The following is a 22,401-nucleotide window of genomic DNA, read 5'->3' as shown; positions in this document are numbered from 1 at the left end:
TCACCAAATCCTTTTTGCAATCATTTCGTACCGCTGAACTCCGTGGTAGTCCCCGTCTTGCGGCTTTTCCCCCTTCGGGGCCCGTCCCTTGCCGCCCTTTAAGCCCTCCTTTTCATCTGCGTGAATCCACCTGCGCCGGTCGTCGGTGACCTCGATCTGGCCATAGCCGCCGACTCTCTTGCCCGTGGCATCGTAAATATCGCGTTCCTCTTGGCCGGTCGCAACCATGTGCTCCTTACGCTTCATCCTGGCGTACCTATTTCGCGAATACCGCAGCAGAACCATGCCGAGTAGCAGCTTGATGATGAGCAGGACCAGAAAGGCGATGAAGAAGACAACGATCATGGTCACCGCCGCAATTACATCGTCGCTGGTCCAGGTCCACCACGCTCTGCTCTGGACGCTAGGCTCGCCATACGGGTAGCCATACACGGCCCGGCCCAAGGCGTCCCGCAACAAAGTATCCAGGCGATCGAGCGCTGCAACCATCACCGGTGATGATGGGGTTGCGGACTCGACAGACAGGGATGTCTGGGTAGACTCCGGGATCGGAGTGGGAATCCGCGTCGACAAAAACATGTGGTAGGTTTGGACCGAAGCTCGGATGAACAAGCAGGACAACGGGATGACGGCCAGACCAAGCCTGCGCGTTAATGAGGGCGAAACAAAGGCCTGCATCCATTAGCCTAAAGGAAAAGTTTCTCACTAGGCAGGGACTTACGTTGGTATAGTAGTCCTTGCACAAGATATCTAGAATACGGCTGTAGAAAGTCGGTTTGATGTTGTTGAATTTGTTCACGTAAGCATGCTTGATCGTATCAACCAGCATCTCACTGCCGATCACGATGAGAAATGGGGAGAGGACCTCGCCTGACCAGACCCATGATGGGAGGATCGTGAAGCTGAACGGCAGGATTGATGGACTGTGAAGAGGCATGGCCCCTGAGCCTCCCAGATCACTGTTCTCAGACCCGGCCCCAGGTACAGAAAGTCCGCCCACCTCCACAATGTTGCGCATGCCAATGATGAAAAGCATGATCCAAAGTTGGAAGCGCTCGACAATGTCCGCACACGTTAGCTGGAACAGGTTGTCCTTCTCAAATCGCTTGAAGACTGTGCTCTTGATCTCAACAAATTGGTTGGAGATCATGAGAGTCAGAAGGGCATTGGAATAGGAGTTGACAGCGACGTTGAGGGTGATGACTTGGTAATACAACGCGACGGAATGGATAACGTTGTAAATGAGGGCAAGAATAAACATGCCCAGAGGTAGCAGTACCTTGGAACGGCCAGAGCTGTTCCTAGATAGAGTCTCGGAGCTGAAGAGGCACTCGAAGATGTCTTGCCCAAGAGCCGACAAGAGACGGTCACCAACCTGGGGCACTGAGTCAGCGGTATATCCTCACCAAGCCCGGCAATGGTTCGCCTACCTCGAGGACGTTATAGATGACATAAAGTTTGATGCCATCCTGAGCGCGGATGAAGTGGTACATGCGGCTGGCGTCAAGTTTCATCAGGAACAAGGAGCTGAAGAGGATAACAGCACCCTGCAGCAGGTCCGCCTTGTGGAAAGAAGACAGGTTGGACGGTATCGACTTGGTCCTACGGTGCCGATGCATCCTGTAACTATAGCCATGCGAGGGATGGTGGCCAGCGACTCCATTCATCTTATGAGTGATGTGCCCATTACCGTTTAGCCTGACCTCCTGTTCGACAACCCTACTGCCGCTCACCTTGGAATCGGAGTCGGGACGAATGGTCGGGGTGCCGCCGGGCGGCGATCTGATGTCCGGTGTGGGAATGGACAGTTTCCGCTCGGCCGGTCTGCTTTGACTCCTGTCGCGACTGGCATGGGAATCGGTGTCTTCCTGCTGTACAGAAGAGGCAGTCTTCGCTCTCGGTCGGCGAGCCCTGGCCCAGAGCCTGCCTATCCCGTACCAAACAAAGCCAATCATCCACTGCGCCTCCTTCACCGCCATGTACCCCCACCATTTGAACAGGACTCCAAGGGCGATGCAGAATCGCATTGGTAGAATGGTGAAGTTGTATAGCCAGGCATCGAGACAGGCCAGCGCGCCGAAGTAGAGGGTCCTCTCAAGGAAGGACGGGAGCAAGAGAACATTCTTCAGCCTCTCCCACTTGACAACGTAAGACTCGTATGGAATATCGTTCGTATGCGAATGATGTATGTACAGGGGACTCGGTCGTTGGGCGGCCAGTTCTAGCTGGAGATGGGTTGGTATAGACATGGGCGGGAGGGGTATCGACGGAGGGAGAGGTGAGGGTGGGATGGGTTCATTTCTGTGCGACTTGGCCGGCGGCGGTACGTGGACCTGGGGCGGTATGGTCTGGATCGGCGGCTGGAGGTTGACGGCGTTGATATGGCTCGTTCCATCGAGATTGAGTGGCGGTGGCCGAGCAACGGTGTAGAAGGAATTCCGGCGGGGCGAGGTAGTCTGCGACTGCGACTGCCGGCGGGTTGTTGGGGGTGTCGAGAGGGTTCTGCCGGAAACAGGTCTCCGAGGCTCATCCCTATACCGGGCTCTGTTCCCACCGTCCGTCACGGAACCGTTGGGTCGCAGGGAGGCCGGTTGGCTGAGGATCGACTGCCGAATCTCTTGGAGCTGGTCTGTGATGGGCGGACGCGGTCGCTGTTCTTGTTCGCCAGAGGCCTGTTCGGGAACAATGGCCACAGGGAGAGCCTCGGGAGCGGTGAGCTGCTGCATCCCTGCGACAGATAGCCTCCTAATGTTATCATGGCTCTGGTTTTTCTTCACGGATGCGGAATTCGATCCGGACCGAACCCTCATCTTTGATGTCACGTCCTCCTTGTGCGCGGCCTCGTGCTTCTCGGGGTCGGTGACAGCCCCGGAAGTGAATGACGAATTGGAGGAATCCTGTTTTTCGGGCTTGCTGTGAGTTGAGGAGGCATCGGAAGACTGGTCTTCGTCGGAGTGACCGCCGGGTATGGTAGGGAGAGTGGAAGTAGGGGGCGCGCTCGCGGAGACACTGGGTCGCGGAGGGAGAGGAATGTGCGACAGTTTGATGTCGGGTTTGGAGACATCTAGACCAGCATCGCCGCACGTCGTGCCGCCGTCGAGAATGAATGTCGTCGGTAAGGGTGGGAATGCCTCGACCGGCTCGTGAGGCATGGCAGCCGGATTTTCAGAAGCTCCATGATTGTCGTCGGCCCCTCGGTCTTTGCGGTGTTCGCTCTCCGCCATTCGCAAGCCCTTTCACTGTCTTTGCTGGAGAAGATATATCGGCGCCATCCGCAACGTAGGTTCGATCGATGTAGGCGCAGAGGGGGCCGTCGGGGCACACACGCACACACACACACGAACAGAACGAAAGAGAAATAGAACGGGCGGCGGATGCTTCGGTCGAGTTGGACTGCGATGTTTCTTGTCGCGCGGTCCAATTAATCAAGCTTGCATTGCAGTCTGCAGTTCTTCAGGTACAGAGGTCGCTTGGCGAGCGACTGATCATCAGGAACAATTTGGATTGGTGGCTGGATAGGGAAACCTGGCAGCTGTACGGATACAGCGTGGCAAAAGGGCCAAATGGGAACGACGGTAGGGACGCTATCTTGGGCGTGGCTGGGGGGGTCGAACAGCGTGGGAAAGTGACGTATTGGACCGGGCCGTGCGCTGACTGCCGACTCGTGACTGGAAATGCCCGCCGCGGTCGTCAGAGTGAGTGCCTGCTTCTCCAAGCCCGGAAGGAACCCCTGAACCTGTACCTACCTACTTACCTACTAGGTGAGAGCAACCGAGACATTCATTGTTGGACAGCCGAACAATAGAAATGCACAGAAGCTACCTAGGTACACACTTGCCTCAAGTAGTTCCCTATCTACCTAGGTGGGCAGGTAAGGTATAGCGGTTAGGGTCCTGAGGAGTTGAGGGACTAAGCAGCAACACTCGGCTAGAAAGGCAACATTCATTCAGTCTGGTCGAGGGAGGAAACCACGCTTGCCGGACGGGAGCCTGTCACCTGTGTCCATGTATTTGTGTATTTAGTTGTCCTTGGTGTTGCAGGAGCATAGCATACCCGTCTTTTCACACACGTCTCTGGGCCACATGCCCCTGTCGATGATTTGTTGCAGTCCACGGGATTGCGGGATTGCGGAATTGCAATTCTTAGCATGGTTGCCTGGGTTGATCTGCCGGATGAAACGCGGCATCGTAATCCTATCCTCGTCATGGTTTTCCACTTTACAGACCATCACAAAGGTCAGGTTGCTCACAAGCCCTAGCACTTGTACGCGTGCGTGCTAGCCGGTCCGCCCTATCTCCGTTATCGCAACGCCGGATCGGAACCGAGTCGCTCGCTGAAGGATGCGGTAATTCCGACGAGGGACGGAAGCGAGCTCGGGGAAGTGGGGGTCTGTGAGCCTCCACACTAGGTACGCGTTTTGCCTTACCTTGCCCGAGCACCTTTCTAGAAACCTAGGGAGGTAGATACCTACATACCTAACCCCCCGAGAGTCTGCGCTTTCGCCGGGGGGTGCCATCTTGTTTCATCAGGTGGGGACATACCTAACAGAGCGTTCGGGTTAGTTACTTTCCAGTCTACCTAGTTGCTATCATCCAAGCTCATCGGACCGAGAGGATTTGGCAACCGATACTACCGCATATGTCTGTCCTCACACTCACCATTACCTACCTACCTACCTACCTACCTACCCGCCTAACCTTGGGTCGGCGGGTAGCTAGCTATCTACTGGCAGTGATCGAGTCCCGTTGCTGAAAAGGGGGATGCAGTTCGCCATTGGGGAATCCCCATCCGCTTGGTAATGCCTCACGTCAACGACGCAATGACCCCGCCACTCTTGGTCTGCGGGCCCCTCCACCATCCATGACGCCCCTCCCAAACCATTTCTTCAAGCTTCAGTCATGAGCCGGGCTCTCTAGTGTATAAGCTTGCTCGGCCCCCCGCTGCTTCCCTCCCTTCCTTGCACCAAATCTCCCCAATTCTCCCATACAGCTTTCTCTTGATTCTTGTTGATTCCCATATACACCAATTCCAACACAATAAACCGCCTGCACAAGCATTCACGATGGCCTCCAACCCTCCTGGACAATGCTGCCTCGTTGGCGTCAAGCACGAGTAAGAAGAACCCAGACTACCCCCCGCTGACCGACCCCTCCCCCCACTTTCCAGAAAGCTTGGTTCCTGCGGAAGCGTGAACCGTCCAAACCACCATCATAACTCGCACCTCTTCAAGCCCATCAGCCATATTGACCATGTTTCCAACACAGGGGCACCCCTCAGGGCAAGAAGATCACAGTCGCGGGCAAGTATGAGGGCTACCTCGCTGAGGCTCCCGCCGACAAGGCCCACAAGAGCACCGGCATCCTCTATATCGCCGACGTCTTTGGAATCTGGACCAACTCTCAGCTCCAGGCCGACCAGTTCGCCGCCAACGGTTACACCACCCTGATCGTCGACCTCTTCAACAAGGACCAGCTCAGCATGCCGCTCCTCGAGGGCTTGGACATCGGCAAGTGGATCGCCGAGGGTAGCGATGGCAAGAACCCGCACACCAAGGAGGCCGTCGACCCCATAATTGTCGACTCCATCAAGTACATGCATAACGAGCTCGGCCTGACCAACATCGGCGCCGTCGGTTACTGCTTCGGCGCCAAGTTCGTCGTTCGCCATTTCAAGGACGGCATTAAGGTCGGCTACCTCGCTCACCCCAGCTTCGTCGAGGAGGAGGAGCTCGCCGCCATCACCGGTCCCCTCTCGATCGCTGCTGCCGAGACCGACTCCATCTTCCCCACCGAGAAGCGCCACAAGTCCGAAGAGATCCTGCAGAAGACGGGCCTTCCCTACCAGATCAACCTCTACTCTGGCGTCGAGCACGGCTTCGCCGTCCGCTGCGACCTGAGCAAGAAGGTGCAGAAGTACGCCAAGGAGAACGCTTTTCTCCAGGCCGTCACTTGGTTTAACGAGCACCTCTTGTGAGTGGATGACGGACGCGGGGGAGACTCAAACTTGTCAATGGACGATGCGTATATAAGGCGCCCCTGAGGACGGCGCTTCGAGATATTTTCCTTTTGAAACAAGCCAACTGATGAAGATTAATGCGAGATGCTTCCTCTGTCAATTCTACGATGCCGCCAGTCCCTATACGTGTCGTTAGCCTCAAAAGCTATGTTTACGAACGCTCTTGATGGAGTCTGGAGACCTTTCCGCCAGTATGAACCCTAGCATCACGACGCGGGCGATGCTGAAGGCAACGTAGCCTCGAAGACCAGCGCCGAAGTCCGGCATGTCTCGCACGAGGGGTATTCCGTGCTTTGTAGGGCGTTCCTTCGGACCGACGCAGCCGTGAAAGGTAGCTTGTGAGCATTCGTCAATCTCAATGCTAGCTCGACGTGATCAACACCTCAAGACAAGAAATTGAGACGCGAATTGCGTTCGGGAGTGCGGCTTGCACTCGCCTTAGCTCCACTCAAAATTGGGCAGGGCCGCCCAGTCGTTCAAGTTATCCGGCGCGCCGCCGGCGTGCATCAGACCGTTGGTATTCGTGACACGGCCGAGTGCCTGGTTCTTGCAGCTGCTTCTTGCATTCTGGTTGATCAAGAGGGAGATAAGCGGTATCCTGCCATCATACAGAACCAACTCCAAATGGCTGCCGGGCTAGCATGATAATGGTTACTCTTGGACAACAAGTATATGCGATGGAAGTCGCAATTAAATGGACGGTTGGCTGGTGTTTTGATTCTAGTGTTGCTGAGCTAGTAAGAAGGGTCTTTGTCTGTAACTGACGTCGAGCAAAATGCCAAATCAAAAGGGTGCCATTTTTTAAAGGCAAGTAATTGTGCCTGATGGGCAGTTCTCGCTTTCCCTCCAATGCCAAGCCAACAGCGGCGTCTGATGTGTTTACTTGTGGGGGAGCGGTATTGAATGAGGTGGTTATTTGGCCTTGGGTCCAGTCGCTAGAGGGGAGAGAGAGGCTTAGGTGGGAAGTGTGGGGAGCGGAGCGGGTTCGGATGGAAGCTTGTCATCTGGCTGCTGCTGAGCTTGCCATTTGACAGGTGGGAAACGTGGGAAAACAAGCTCTGGCGTTGGCTTGTCGACAAACCATGCCGTGTCTTCCGCGCTATTTGCACCGCCCAACTGCATCCCATCGCATCTCGTCGGCCGACCTATAGTTCGAGTGACGGCCCGCTCCTAGGTCGTGCCTTCTTCCTTCCCGAAGAACGCAGCACAGCACAGCACAGCACAGCACAGCCGCCTGGGAGAAGAGGAAAAGAAAAACCAAAAAACCGGGGTGATTTGGACGTCAATTGGTTCCCATATCCTTCTCTCAATCACGACACGTCAACATGCCTCGCGTTGCACATACATATACTCCCTACAGCATGCATGGCGACTGCATCGCCATCATCGCCATCATCGCCATCATCGTCCACCGCGCCCCCTCTAGCAATACATCTCCGTTCAACCAGCAATGGCGGAGCCACCCCCTGCCCTCAAAATCCCGCTGCCTGTTGTACCTAGGTACGGAGTACGTTACACCAGAATAGCCCCGTATGGTCGATGAACTAGCGACCGATAGGGCTACTGAGCAAGACAAGGGGCCATGCAGACGCAGGGGTTGACGATGGGGTAGGCTTAGTTAGTAGTAGGTAGACCACCAAAGAATACCTCACCTAGCTGGAGGAAAAATGGGAGGATGGCTGGGTGCCCAAGACGCCTGGAAAGTCACTGACAGGGTAACCGGAGTCTCACATCATCCCCTTCTCGCGTACGATTCTCAGGCTGTGCCGTCGTTGTACGCTAGCCTAACATGCAGAGCCTCGTCCATCTATGCCCCTCTCTCTCTCTTCCTGTCTTTTTTCTTTTTCCCCTTTTCTCTTCCATCCTTGTCTCTTCGCTTTTCGGCACACGTCAGGCCTGCTTGTGTGTCTCTGGGGCCTTTCCAGCTGGGCCTCCTGATCTTCCAGGAAGCTGGAGTGCTGGAGTACATCATATTCCTCATGGCTACTTCTCCGACCTTGGCCGTATCCGCCCGCCATTCTCGACCTGTACTCTCTTGATCTGGTTTCCGTCGACTCTGTCTACCCACCACCTTTGAAAGCTGCCTGCAAGCAACCCGACAAAAGACGGAGGTGCCAGAACACCTAGTCGCCCACCAGCTTCATATACCAAGGACGAGACGCGGCACAACAACGTGAGAGCAGTACTTTGAGCACAATTCCTGACCGCGGAGCGCGGCTATGGACGGCATGGACGAAGGCCAATTCAACCGTACGCTCCAGGTCATCAACAGCAACATCAACGACGATGACAAGGAATTGTTCGTTGCCGTTGCTGCTCTGGTCATATCCATTGTTGCCCTCGTCGCAGCTCTTCTCCAGGTCGCCCAGCAATACTATGCATCCGCCGCCGGCTACTCTAGCTGCGGGAGCAAAGTCATAGGGAAATGGTCCGAGTCCAAGAAGCGACGCCTCAAGTTCACCGAGTTCCGATTCGAGGTGCAGTTCGAGACCCCCGTCATCTTCCTGTGCCCCCCGACAAACACGAAAGGCCCTGTCAAGGGCCAGGAAATCATCTTTATTGATGGGTCAGATCATAGTCTGCGGGAAAGTCGGTCTGAAATCCCGGAGAAAAGTTCAAGGGAAAAGAATGAATACGATGAGAAATTGGTCAAGCAGTCTGTGCACACGGCCGACAATGAGCGGGCTTCATGGGTAACGCTTCTCTCTGCTCTACAAAAGATGGAACGTGACTCCAGAGAATGGCAGAAGGGGCAGTACAAGAACAAGATCTTCAAGAGTCCGCCCAAAGGGTTTGCCCCGGCCGAGAAACCAGAGGATATTGATGCCACGCTCAGGGACGTCAGTAACAACTATACTCTGACAATCGCCATCCAGAGGAAACTCAGAAGCTGGGATACGATGCCAGCAAATGTCAAGAAGCCCTATGCCACCACCACATGGTGCCATATTATCGAGATGCTGGCTATGCTTGGCGTATACTGGGTTGAATTCAACAGGGCCAATGACAGGTACCGCGCTGAAGGCAACGGCTACACAGTAACGGGAGAGAAGGTCAGCGACCTCGGCATCATGTTCACCTTTCAGGTACACGGGCGCAGCCGCTTTGAGGGCAACCGTGTCATACCCGTCGACGAGACTAAGGAACTCTGCTTCGGCTTCGTTCCGACCATTTACCGGTCAGCCTTGGACGGTCGGCGGCTGCAGTTCCCCAACGACGAACCTAGAGACCTGTCTGTTCTGAACTTCTCCAGCAACCGCGAGATTGCGGAAACGTTGGTCCTTATCGGCTGTAACACAAATACAGTGAACTATTTTGCTGATAATTCAACTGCGCGAACCGGGCATCTGTTTCCTGGTAAGCACAGATCCTCCGACACCTGACAGTTCTTTCATCTAACAGTGTCCCTCCACAGTTGCTTTCGAAATAATAGGAATGCTGGCTCGCACGCTTCACATCGAGAAGAGCGCGTTTCGTCTGCTACCAAACCCCACCCACTATCGATGGGATACGAAGAACTTCTCTCTGACCCGCCTCCTTGAGGCGTACGCCATGCAGATGAACAAACTGAAGACAGACCCTCAATATGCCGCCAGCAACGTCGGCATGCTTATTCGGAGAAATATTCGGAAAATACAAGAGCACATGACGACCTCGGAACAGAGTGGCTGGCCTACCTTGCCTCTCATGGACGCGTTGCATTCGGCGCTCGATGACATGGACGTGATCCTGACGGCGACGCCTAGGGAATCTCGGCCAGCCGCAATCACCCGTAATTATACCACGACATCTGGCTTGCAGAATCCCCAAAGCAAATCGGCCCAGCCGTCTGAGGCCTCCGACGTCATGCCACAAGAAAACACTCGTCAAGAAATGGTCAAGGATGTGCTGCGAAGTCACATCCAGGAGGTTCTTGCTGGTTTTAACGAAAAGACGGAAAAGGCGACGGCGCTGAACCCCCCCAGCGGCAACCAGCCCCTGGAGGACAAGGCGAAACCTCTCCGCTTTGAGGACATCGACGCTGCGGCCCCTGAGCTCAAGCAATACAAGCTCATGGAGGTGTACTTTCGTGTGGTCCGGAGCAAGGTCATTGCAGAGTCCAAAGAGTCGAAGGACATGCGAGCATCAATCTCCCCCACGGCGCCGACTGTGGAGTTTGGTGGGTTGAAGCAGAGGGACCAGACGAACCTCAGCACGTGGACGGCGGACACGGTCGACGACGAGGAACAGACCGTCTTGCCAGATTTGAAAGACGAGGAGATCAAGTACGGGGATATCTGGTGCACCCTAGTTTTTCGGATGATCTGTTGGCTCATGCTGCATGACTTTCATAAGAAGGACGTTCAGGTTTCCAAGAGCGAGCTTTTGGGCAGCCGTTTACCGGTCTACATCGCATAAGTTAAGCGAAGAGCAGGTGGGCGGTCACCAACCATCTGCCGTCATTTCTACGCATTTACAGGCTTGTCGGATAGAAAACTGCATCTGTTGGCGGACATCGGCTTGCGGATATTCATTTTTTCTTCTCTCTTTTCTTTTTCATCTTGGAGTTTACAAGTGAGCGAGCGGGTTACTACGACCATATATAGAGGTTTACTATGACGACGGACTTCCAGATACTTATGAATGACGATTTTTGGCATTTTCACGATGACGCTTGATGGAATGGCTTCACCTAGACATCTCAAATGGCCAAAATGGTTATTTGAACGTTCGACGACGGGAGCCATGCCCGCTGGCCAGACAAGTCCCGGAGACGCAAGCCGGTGAGGTTCAGGAACGGGTTCGGAGCCCATTATGGCCAACCGGCGGGGCCGTCAATGTTAGCTAGGTCCGACTCCCAGTAGTTAAGGTAGTTGGGTAGGTAGACGGACATGCAGGCGGCGGGTGCTGAGCTGCAAAGTGGTTGCAGCCTTTCACATTCCTTTGGCTCGGCGTGCTCCGGCGAAGCGGGGGGTGGGGGATAATAGAAAAGGCGCTACGCCGTATCGGTGCGGGCAGCGGCAAACGGACCCATGGGAAGGAAGAAGAAAGGGAGCGGCGGAGGAGGGAGGTTAGGGTGATTGGGCTGGTCATGTGCCGACGCAGAGAGAGGGTGAACTCCCCTATACCTATGCCGAATTTGTCAGCCGAGGTCAAAACGTATCGTGTTGCTCCGCGGCTGGGCAAGAGCTCCCGGCCGGGCAGAGCTTCGGGTCTGGCGTGCGATGGAAAAGCGTATGTGTAACGCGTATCAAAGTCAAAGACTGACACAAGCGCTGACGGTAAAGTTCCCAGCGCGGCGTGGCGCAGAAGGGGTCCTCTGTGTACCTATGTCACGTAATGCCACTCGCAACCCAACAGAAGCCCATCATGTAAGCCGCAACCTACCTACGCGCTGCTATGCATCCTGGACAAACAATGCATTTGACGCCGCCAGGCGCCGGCGCCAGCGCCGGAGCAATATGATGTCGTCCAATGCATTGCAGAACGCATCAATGCGCGGCGGACTAGTTGCGAACCGGCGAAGCTGGCTTGTATCTGTTGACGTCTAAGTATTACCGTCTTGACTCTGCAAGGCCCGATGGCAATACCTAGAAAAAATGTATTGGGCAGTCGCCGGCGTCGTCGGTCCCTTGGTGACGAGACGCGGAAAGGGGAATGCTTGGAAGAGAAATTGGATGACACGAGGTGCAGGGGACCGATGCATTCCTCTCGAGACGGCGCGCGGCGCTTTGGGCGAGACGAGACACGGGCAGGCAACGCGTTCGTGTGGAAGACATCTCTAGGTAGACGAGATCCCTACTCAGTTTCTCAAGTGGTGTGAGATCAGCGGTGGATCAGTGGGCTGAGGGTTACACTAGGTACAAGGCACTGGGCCGGCACGCCAAGGTCAGCCAGCCCAGCCATGGCGGGTGGGCCAGGCGGGCTCCAGTGTGCTAGTGAGTGTGGCGTTGACGTGATAGGATGATGAGAATATCGGAATGGTGGGTGGGCAGCGGACCGAGGGGCTGGGTTTGACGAGACCTCGAACATTTATCTGGCCGGGCCCGACAAGGGAACAATTCATGGTGTGGGCATCTGGAATGGCGACGGGGCGGCTCTACCGGTTTCTCTTTGGAATAGTGTAATGTAGACCAGACAGACAGGCGTAGTCCAAGGGGAGAGAATTCCACGCTTGCTCTGGGCGTAAAAACAAGGTCAGAGACAGACAGACAGGCATGAAACGGATAGGAGCCCACGCGAACAGCACTGCTGAGGTACCCGATTTGTCTGTTCCGGAGACAAGTACCTTTTCCCGCTTGAAACAGGGGTCTTGGTACCCGCGATGCTATCGCAGACAGCGACCCCGCTTTTGGACAGTAGATGGTAGGCCGGTACCAATGACAGCGGCTGGTTGGCAAAGAATCCATCTTGGTGTACACAGATAGATCAGGTAGGCACCTAGCCGGTAGATAAGATACCTCCTATAGACGGTTTAAGATAGAATAAAAATAAAAAATACAAAAAACAAACAACCGCCGCCGGTTTCTCACAGGCCCCGTACCCAGGCTTGCAGTCTGTACCGGCGGTGTATTTCTTAACTTGCATGCCTGTCTATCCGTCTAGGTACCTACCTAGACTGGCTGGTGAAGCTGATGAGGTACTGTGGGTAGGTACGTAGTGCGCGCACAGATCATGTAATGGGCATCCACTTCCCCCCTCCACTCTCCGCTCGAGAAGACCAGTACGCGCACCTGGCACGATAGAGAAAGGAGAGACAAGTCGGGGAGATGAGACGTAGGGGAACGGTCAGCACGAGGAGGAATCCAGCGCGGGATATCTTCGGGACCCGCGTCGGAGAATTGTATTGCTTCTCACAAGAGAATGATCGACTTTGCCCGACAACGATCGGAACCCCCCCCCCCCCCCGTGTTTCCTTCCCGCAACAGGCACCAAGGTCGTGGTCGAGATGATGTAGCTGCTACTACCTACTTGTATGTGTGTTCTGTGCCCGCCCTGCAACCAACACACAACCAACCCAGTTTTAAGAGGTGCCCACTCACTGCCCAGTGACGCTCTCCGTTGTCGAGTGAGAGAAGTGGAGGCCGCTACCCATCGTAGGCAGGCCTCGAGAGAGGAAGGGGCCATGTATCCCAGCACCTGGTTTTGCAGGAAGAGGTACCTGCAAGCCACGAATGCGGTGGAGTTTATTTTTATTTCGTTATTGCATCTCCCATTTTCCCTCTCGATCTTGGTTTCGGTCGCTCCACCGCCTACCCCCGTTGTCTACGTGTAGTATCCGTAGTGTACCTGGCCAACCCAGGATTGAGCTGCTGATGGTCCACTTACCATGTGTGCGCTGTGATACATGCTGTAATACCCCGTACACTACAATACATACAGTCCCGGTCCAGTCAGGCCAGCACGCGTCTTTCAGACAAGGCAGGGCCCCTGAAGCTCAAGCCCAGCCTCTTCTTTCTCAATTCTGTCTCTCTCTCTCTCTCTCTCTCTCTCTCCCTCTCTCTCTCATCGTGTGTGGGTAAGGTTAGGTAGTGTACGGAGTATGTGTTTCTCATGTGTATCGATTGCACGCATGCTGCAAACCTGCCTACCTGCACTGCCACCGTTGTGCCCTCTCAAAGAAGGGGAACCCTCAAGACTACCGGCACTAAACCTCCCTGAACCGAGAGAAGAAAAAAAAAGACACCGAGCCGAGCCCAGGCCCAAACAAGAAAGGATAAAGGGGGAAAGGTGACCAACAGCCTTCGGCATCGCTTTCACTTTTCGGTCTCAAGTCTCGGGTTCCACATTCTCGCTTTCACACGCCTCTCGACTCGGACTCGACTCGACTCTGAAAACCTTCGGGCTTCCATTCTTCAGCCTTGGAACTTTGACATTCCAACCCTCCCCCTCCGTCTCCGGCACTTGTCCCGTCATCCGACTTGTCCATTGTCGTTCCCCCCTCCTCCCCACGCGCCGGTCGCCGACCGTCTTCGTCTCACCGCGTTCTTGACCGACACCTGCCTTGCCTTGCATTGCCTCGCCTCCTCTACTTTTTTTTCTTCTTGTCCCTCTCCGCCCCACGCTCTCCTGTCTCGGGCGCTCTCTCTGTTTCTCTCTCTTGCCCCTTACTGCTTTACGCAAGGCTCTCCTCGACAGGGTTGCGGTGTGTGTGCTGTGAGTTGTTGCTGTGCCGTGCACATACACACACTCCACCCACCTTGCCTCACTCTGGTACCCCAGGGGCCATTCGGGCAGGAAAAGCACTAACGCGACATCTGCACAGCGTTCACACGAGTCGCACCTCCTCCATCCTAATTACCTAGGCACCTAAGCAGTCTTCGTTTCCTATTGCCGTCGCTACGTACCGCCGCGCTCGCTCGCTCTCTTCTTCTTCTTCTCCTTCTTCTTCGCTTCTAAAAATTCTCCACCTCCACAAGTACCTACCATACTACCTACCTACCAACCCACCTACCTAGTAGGAAGTACGGATACACGCCCACTGTTCGCCCCGTACCTGCGACCGTACCGTACCTAATCCCGCCCGCCACCTTTGAAATTCCCAACCCTCGATTCTCAAACCTGGTCCACCGTCGCCTTTTACCACCACCGTCGCACCTCCTCCTCTCTGACCCTGATCCCGCCCTGCACCCGATCTTGGTCCGAAATCTCTCCTCTCGACATTCCCCTCTCCCCCCGACTGCGACCATACTTCCCCGCCACCAACACTCCCGCCTCTCCTCTGCCACACCATCTTTACTTGCTACCTCTCAATAACCTCCGCCGCGTACTTCGAGAAGACGCACCATGACGCCCTCGCCTGGACCCCAGGTCAACACCACCGAGGTGCGTCGTCCTCGCTCCAGCCAGACCGTCTCCTTCTCCGTCGACGAGGGCAACAAATCAAGCCATGGAACCGACTCGACAAGTCTGCAGTTGGCCGTCTCCGAGTGCATAGAGACCACAACAACAACCACCACCACGACAACCAAACGCACTTTCCCCCCCGTCTACCTGCGCGAGGTTCGTCCCCTCCACGAGCTCGACTCTAAGGAATATCCTCTCGCCTCCAAGCCTTTGCCTCCCGAACTCGCAAACTTTTCTTTTAGTGTCACCGGCTCCTCCTCCGATGCCATGGTCGATAACCCCTTCGTCTACAAAAAGGTACGTGACCCCCTCGCCCGTTGTGCCTCCTCCCTCTCTGCTGCTCAACTTGCTGACAAGGCCACCTTCCTAGCGCAAGGCACCGCTTGCTGCCGAGAGGCAACCCGCAGGCATCCTCAAAGAAGACGAGTCGAGTCAAGAATCCCCCCGACGCACAGCCAGGTCTACTTCAGATGCCCATCACCGGAGATCGCGTCGGTCGAATCATCGTGAGGCTTCGCCGTCCTACAACCCGTCCCCCGTCCTGCCCTCGCGGCCGTCGAGAAACCCCAGGCCCACTGGACTCGCCTTCCCTGAAGACCATTCCCAGAGGCTTCGACGTCAGCTCACCCTGGGCAAGCAAAGCGGCTACTTGGCCACCCCAGACACTTCTGAGGTCGTCGGTTCCACTTCCGAACGCACTACCAGACCCCGATCTCTTCTTCTTGACCGCGCGAGCCACACGCCCCCCGAGTCGGGTCCGAGCGAAACAACCTTGCAGGAGGCCGCCAGTCCCATCGGCAGCGATGCCCTTACTGTCTTCAGCAGTAATGTTGCTACTCCGCCCATCACTGATGCCGACCCCGAGCCCTTTGTCGACGATGAGTCGTTGCAGCAGTCCCTCAGAGCCGTTGGCCACCGGCCCTCCATCGATGCCGTGGCTGCGCAGGATGCGAGCCTCCCTAGTCCGAGACTTTCGCCGACGCTCGCCGCCGCCCAGCTGAACTCGAGAGACTCGGATGATGAGGACGCAGGGTCGCCGCAGAGTAGCATTGTGGCCAGACGAAATGTTAGCTTCCGGAACCAATCGTGGTTGAATGAATCACAGACCACCGAAGAGGGTGACTACGTCTCCGACATGTCCATCGTTGCCGATGACAGCACATATCCACTCGACAACCTCGATGCCCACACCGCCATGATGAATGCGCGCACCATGATGGAGGGCTTTGACTCGATGCCCAACGAGATGAAGAGCTTCATCATGTACAACCTACTCCGTCGTTGCCCTCGAAAGACCCTGCGTCTCGTCGCCGATGTCGTCACCCCCGCCTTGAAGTGCGATTTCCTTAAGCAACTCCCCCTCGAGCTGAGCTTCCATGTACTGTCATTCCTCGACCATCGTGACCTGTGCAGAGCTGCGCAAGTTTCGAAGCACTGGCGGAACATCGTTGATACGAACGAAACCGGGTGGAAGGAGCTGTTCGACCGTGATGGTTTCACACTCCCCCCCGGCGAACTTGATAAAGCCATCGTCCAGGGCTGGGGTTGGCAAGATCCTGTTGGTGTCACTGGTGCAGAGGTCGACTTGAGACCGTTGGGCCGGCTCGAGTCGGCCGATAACGAGCTCACAAAATCGGTCAAGAACGATTCAACAATCAAGCTCCGGAGCTCCAAGCGCAAGCGGGCTCTCAACATGTCGAGTGCCGACCGGTCGAAGCGCAGGGCTAGCGGCCAGGACGCCGCTCGCTTGGAGGCCATGCAGTCAGAGGTGAAGCAACACAAGTCTGAGGGGCCGCTTTCGGCTGCTAATGCCGCTGCGGCTGCTGTGCCCAACCCGAAGACGAGCATTCCAGGACTTCAGAAACTGCACCTTTTCAAGTCTCTCTACCGGCGCCACTACATGATTCGGCAAAGTTGGACAAGTGGAAAGGTGAAGCCCGGTCATGTTGCCTTCGCCGCTCACCCCCGCCATGTCATAACATGTCTGCAATTCGACGAGGATAAGATCATTACCGGAAGTGATGACACTTTGATCCACGTCTATGACACCAAGACCGGCAAGCTTCGCAAGAAGCTCGAGGGCCACGAGGGTGGTGTCTGGGCACTGCAATACGAAGGCAATATGCTTGTGTCCGGATCGACCGACCGTTCTGTTCGGGTATGGGATATCGAAAAGGGCCTTTGTACCCAGGTCTTCTACGGCCATACCAGCACTGTTCGCTGCCTGCAGATTCTGATGCCGACCGAGACCGGCAAAGGGCATGATGGCAAGTCTATCATGATGCCGCCGAAGCCCCTGATCATCACGGGATCTCGCGACAGCCAGCTCCGCGTCTGGCGCCTGCCCGAGGTTGGGTCTCGTCGCTACATCCAGACCGGTCCCCCAGCGAATGATGCCGACTGCCCATACTTTATTCGGACACTTTCCGGGCACACCCACTCCGTCCGCGCTATTTCCGCCCACGGCGATACTCTTGTCAGTGGCAGTTACGACAGCACAGTCAGGGTCTGGCGTATCAGCACTGGCGAATCCCTCCACGTTCTTCACGGCCACTCGCAGAAGGTCTACAGCGTTGTACTTGACCATCAGCGTAACCGCTGCATCTCAGGTTCCATGGATTCTCTCGTCAAGATTTGGGACCTTAATACCGGAGCGTGCCTGCATACCCTTGAAGGACATAGCTTGCTTGTTGGTCTGTTGGACTTGCGTGACGAACGACTGGTGTCGGCAGCCGCCGACAGCACTCTGCGCATCTGGGACCCGGAGAATGGAAAGTGTAAGAATGTCCTGACAGCCCATACTGGTGCCATTACATGCTTCCAGCACGACGGCCGAAAGGTTATCTCGGGAAGTGAGAAGACGGTCAAGATGTGGGACATTCGCACCGGCGAGTGTGCGCAGGATCTCTTGACCGATCTTAGCGGAGTTTGGCAGGTCAAGTTTGATGAGCGGCGCTGTGTTGCTGCTGTTCAGCGTGACAGCTTGACTTATGTTGAGGTATGTTTTTTTCTTCTTCTTCGCCACGAAGACAGTGGGGTGGTTATGCTAACATGTTTGTCAGATCCTTGACTTTGGCGCTGTCCGTGATGGCAAGCCTCTTTCAGAGCTTGGCGAACGCAAGCTTCTCAATGAGCCAGAGGTTAGAGCGCTTTTGGCTGAAGACTTATAATGTGGTACACGACAAGACGGAGTTTTCAAGATGGGACAACAGGGGTTTTCGCAAGCCAGTATATTACGACGGGGAAGGGGAAACAGCATCAATCAATGACCAACTGCATCGGGGCATAATGAAATTTGGTAGGGGGGTGGTTTGGATGGGGTTCCATCTTTCATGTTCTGGGCGTTTTTGATGACCTCGGGTGGGACACAAAAAGGGTGGGCGTTTGCATGAAATTCCAAGCTGCGCAGAGCACATATACCAACTCGCTGTACGGCTTAATGTAGATATCAGGCGAAACAGCCACACAAAACAAATGGTTCATGGCACGCATCCCTGGCTGTTGGCGCACCCTTTGGTGAAGCATGCCTTTGATGTGAAAGGGGCATGAGATGAACAGGCACAGCTTGGTTCCTGTTCCAGGAAAAGGATTACGGTGGCGTTACATAAGCGTGATTCAGGCAGCGACATGCACCAAGAGGGAGAGTAGTTATTTTGCTCCACATGATAACCTACTACAGGTGCTGAGAAAACAGGAATATTTTAGAAGCTACAAGCGACTATAAATTTGAGCTATGGTAATCATATTTGCCGAACAAGATCTTTTACATCTATGACTCGGTATTTAATCTCGACCACCTCCTGTTGAACGTGTGCCTCTGGAACGGGCTGCTCAGCCGTGATGGCGCCCTTCCGGCTTCCTCCCTCTGTGGCTGCTTGACGTCGCCCTCCAAGCCGAAGCCGTACGTCTCGGGGCCGCCTTGGGTCGGGTCCTTTGGTACGAGGCCGTAGCCGACCTTGGCGCCCGCCACGGGCCGGTGGTCGCTGTTGGGCGCCGTGGCCCAGGGGATCTTCTCAAGCCCCGGCCCGCGGGTGGCGGCGACGATGCTGCTGAAGCGCGTGTTGCGGACGAGACCCTCCTCGCGGACGGCGATGACACCAAAGGCCACACCGACGATGGCGAGGAGAATGGCGACCGAGTAGACGGCCCAGAGGTCTTTGGCGTGGTACTTGTAACGGATGTCGGTGCGCTCCCGGGTGCAGCGGTACAGCATGTCGTCGCCCTTGTTGTTGCCCGTCTTGACGCTCGTGTCATTGGCCCAGACGACGGCCAGGAGGCGTGGCTGGGCGAACAAGGAGAGGAGGACGTCCTCGTAGAGGCCCTGGACCTCTTGCATCAAGTCGTTGACGGCGAGGTAGTTGTGCTGGTCAATGATGCGCGTCTGGAGGACCTCGGTGTTGGCGATGGCGTTGGGCTGGAAGATGGTGCCGTTAATGACCTTGCGGAACTGCAGGCCGATGGAATGGTACGCCATGGCGCGGCGGTAACGGGCAACGTCTTTCGGCAGGATGTAGTTGGACTCGGGGGTGGCGGTCGTGTTGTCCGCCGTTCCGTCCACGGCGTCGACCCCGGGGAGGTAGCGGGTGTCGACGACGCGGTCGAAAAAGGTTCGCTTCGTGACGTCGGTCTTTTGCAGGGCACCGTAGTAGGCGAAGTCGACCTCGTACTCGGTCTCCCGGTGCTCGCAGCCAAACACCTTGGGGGTGTACGCCGTCTGCCATCGGGGGTCGGAGTTGTTGGACGGCTGATCCAGGGAGGGCTCGTCGACATGGGCGTACCCGAAGAAGAGGACCGGCTCCGTGCGGAGCGCGCCAAGGTGAGGCGGGTACGGCGGGGGCATTATCGGGATGCCCCCGGCCACCGTCTCTTCCATCTGTGGGTTCTGGTACTCCCCTAGTGTGGCGTGGGCGATGTACGTATGGTTGCCGACAGGCGCGAGCATGCTCATGTTGAACGGCACGTCGGCGCCGTTCAGCTTCTTGGGCGTCGCCCCCACGCCGCTGGCCAGTTCCTCGCACTTGTATCCGGGACCCTGAAACTTGATGGAGAAGGTGCAGTTGTAGCCCGAGCCGCAGATGTCGATGGAGGCGTTGGTCCTTACGACGGGCTTCTTGCCCAGGAAAGCAGACGCGGCGATCTCTCGAAACTGGCGGCTCGAATCGATCCAGTAGTCGAAGAAATGCTCGGCGGACTGGTCATCGCTTGTCTTGTTCCACAAGGACACGGAGAGTTCGAAGAAATTGTTGATCTTCGGGGTGGTCCGAAAGTCGTTGGTCTCCTCCTGCGTAAAATTGAGCGTGCGAATCGACGGACACATGGCCTCCTCGTGCATCGTCGCAGGATGGACTGTGAGCGTGTCGGAGGTAAGTACCACCACGAGGGGCGTACACCAGACGTAAATGGCCAAGATCATGGCAATCCGGGCTTGACGGAAGACCTCGATATTGAAAATGGCAGTCATGTCCTCCGCAGCCGCGAAGAGGGAGTCGACAGCGCCCAAGGTGAGCATCTTCCTCCGGACCGTCATCCACACCCTCTGCCGGAAGGCCTGGATGACGGCCGACGCGAGCGAGGCCTTGCTGAGGAACGACAGCGCCGCACCGTAGCGGAGCATGCGGATCTGGCCGTCAGCCACAGTGCCGTTGAGTCTCGCGTAGAAGAAGTGGTGGCCGAGGGCGAAGGCGATGCCGGCAAACAGGAAGAAGTACATATTCCACGACGGGTGCCAGTACTTGTTATAGAGTAGCACGCTTTCCGGTGGGTAGTACATCGACTGCTGCCGCTTAGTCGAGGGTCCCTGCCATGGGGGCGACAGGAGGCCGGCCGTCGAAGACTGTGACCCGACGCGGGCGTGACTCGGCCTTTTAGGCGGAAGACCTCCCGTCGAAAGGCCCCCTGTGTACGGCGTGCTGAGGTTCGAATAGGCGCTCGAGTAATAGTTTGAGTCCTCGACCGGATGCATCTGCAATGGCGCCGGCCGTGGTCGCTGGTGCGCCGAGGGCTTGTTGTTGCTAGATGGAGCCGGGGAGTAGCCTGCGGCGCCGACGGCTCGCTCTGCAAATGACGGTTGTGGCGATTTAGTGGACGCCGTCGGCTCGCTTCCTCCGTAGGGCGCGAACGGGCTGCCGATGGGTGCCGGCGTTGTCGGCGCGGACCCGGCCGCGGTGGATGGTTTTCGTATGAACTGACGGGCAGGGCGCCATTCTGCCGACGAGGTCATCTGGATGTGAGTTGAGTCTTGAGGGGTATTCTCCCGCACACCAAGTCCTTGACCGTCAATGTCTGGGTGAGGGTAGGCCATCGGGACGTGTCTGGGACAGGATTATCTGTTGGCGGTTGCTCTTGGAGGTGGCGATCGGACAGGAACATCAATAGGCGTGCGTTGGACAAAGCCAGTAGTTTGCCCCGGCGATGCAGGCACAGCTGATGAATAAGATCAGATTGTGACCGGCGATGACTAGATCACGGGAGGCTTCACCTCTTCGTGCGGAAGCTTGCTGTGATGTAATGCCGGTAAGGTGCAGGTAGGTATTAGATAGCCCGAAGAGACAACTTGGAACAAGCAAGCGGCGTTGAAGAAAACAAGAATGAAAGCCACTGGATAACCTCCGCTGAAAGGGGCAATGATCAGGAGGATAGGTGGAGAGGAGAACGGGTAAGAAGGAAGAAGAGGGAAAAGAAGTAATAAGACAGCTTGACTGTTATCTCACGGAGGTCCAGGGTAAACAGCTACTACTGCCATTTCAGTACTACCCATTGAAAGGTGGCTGTGACAAGTGCACTTGTCCACCAACATCTATTGTCCGAATGTAAGTATTCGGTAACGGATGGGCAGTGGAGGAGGACATGACTGAAGTTTTACTCCGAGCCTCTGCCCACTTGACCTCCTTGGTACCATGCGAAAAAAAGACATATCCTTTTCGGGGTTGGTCACTACAGCCAAGCTGGCTCAGCTCGAGGTGATGGCGCAGGACTAGGGGCGCGGCCAGCGACTGTTTGATGGTCATGGGCATGTGTGATTCGCGATGACTGCATGTGGCGGCCGGGTTATGCCATAAGAGGGAAGGCAGAGGGAGTAAGGGAAGAAAAAGCGCCCCCGAAAGTCATAAGCCTTGCCAGTTTCCAGACGGGTAAAGCCGTGTGTCGGCCAGGGGAGTGGCTGTTTTACTACTGACTTCGACCAGAGTTGCAATTTTTTGAATGGTTTCGTTGGAAGAGGTGGTCCGCAAACCTGCTAAGAGACTGGAACAACCACGACTGCGTAGGGTACGAGGGTTACCTCCTTCGTACAATGTACAAATGCTCTCTCCCCCTTTACCCTTGTTATGGCGGCCTCGCCTTACGGGGCCGGATTGAATGAGAAGTAAGAGGGGATCGCACGTAAGCCATTGGTACCTCGAATGCAATGCAGGGTTGATGATGAGGTGAGATGACGGAAAAGAGATTTTTAGGCGGAGGACGAGAAGCTAGTCGAAGGCTGGGGTCTCGGGAGTTGGGGGCTGTGAGCCCATCCCGTACGTTCGCACAAACAGCACCGAGCCTCATTCGAAGAATGGCTCG

General features: G+C 55.9%; 5 protein-coding genes across 5 annotated transcripts; 3 read left to right on the top strand and 2 right to left on the bottom strand.

Annotated features, from left to right (window-relative positions):
• GLRG_06521 (eukaryotic membrane protein family) lies at positions 1 to 3,152 on the bottom strand (the record flags this gene model as incomplete). Its single annotated transcript, XM_008097206.1, has 3 exons — positions 1 to 672; positions 722 to 1,375; positions 1,431 to 3,152. 3 exons carry the CDS (start codon positions 3,150 to 3,152, stop codon positions 1 to 3), a joined length of 3,048 nt encoding a protein of 1,015 aa, XP_008095397.1.
• A 1,910-nt stretch (positions 3,153 to 5,062) lies between these two features.
• On the top strand, positions 5,063 to 5,973 carry GLRG_06520 (dienelactone hydrolase; the record flags this gene model as incomplete). The annotated part of the gene is made up of 2 exons (XM_008097205.1): positions 5,063 to 5,112; positions 5,265 to 5,973. The coding sequence occupies 2 exons, from the start codon at positions 5,063 to 5,065 to the stop codon at positions 5,971 to 5,973; spliced, it is 759 nt and encodes a 252-aa protein (XP_008095396.1).
• A 2,261-nt stretch (positions 5,974 to 8,234) lies between these two features.
• Positions 8,235 to 10,413, top strand: GLRG_06519 (modin; the record flags this gene model as incomplete). The annotated part of the gene is made up of 2 exons (XM_008097204.1): positions 8,235 to 9,372; positions 9,431 to 10,413. The coding sequence occupies 2 exons, from the start codon at positions 8,235 to 8,237 to the stop codon at positions 10,411 to 10,413; spliced, it is 2,121 nt and encodes a 706-aa protein (XP_008095395.1).
• Positions 10,414 to 14,781: 4,368 nt separating this feature from the next.
• GLRG_06518 (WD domain-containing protein) lies at positions 14,782 to 18,011 on the top strand (the record flags this gene model as incomplete). Its single annotated transcript, XM_008097203.1, has 3 exons — positions 14,782 to 15,138; positions 15,212 to 17,839; positions 17,904 to 18,011. The coding sequence occupies 3 exons, from the start codon at positions 14,782 to 14,784 to the stop codon at positions 18,009 to 18,011; spliced, it is 3,093 nt and encodes a 1,030-aa protein (XP_008095394.1).
• A 599-nt stretch (positions 18,012 to 18,610) lies between these two features.
• On the bottom strand, positions 18,611 to 21,142 carry GLRG_06517 (uncharacterized protein; the record flags this gene model as incomplete). The annotated part of the gene is made up of 1 exon (XM_008097202.1): positions 18,611 to 21,142. The coding sequence occupies one exon, from the start codon at positions 21,140 to 21,142 to the stop codon at positions 18,611 to 18,613; it is 2,532 nt and encodes an 843-aa protein (XP_008095393.1).
• Between the last annotated feature and the right edge of the window lie 1,259 nt (positions 21,143 to 22,401).

Source organism: Colletotrichum graminicola (genome assembly GCF_000149035.1).
Source record: "Colletotrichum graminicola M1.001 genomic scaffold supercont1.25, whole genome shotgun sequence".
NCBI classification, from domain to species: domain Eukaryota; kingdom Fungi; phylum Ascomycota; class Sordariomycetes; order Glomerellales; family Glomerellaceae; genus Colletotrichum; species Colletotrichum graminicola.
Note: the sequence above shows the minus strand (reverse complement) of the source record. Positions and strands in the feature narration are given on the sequence as shown.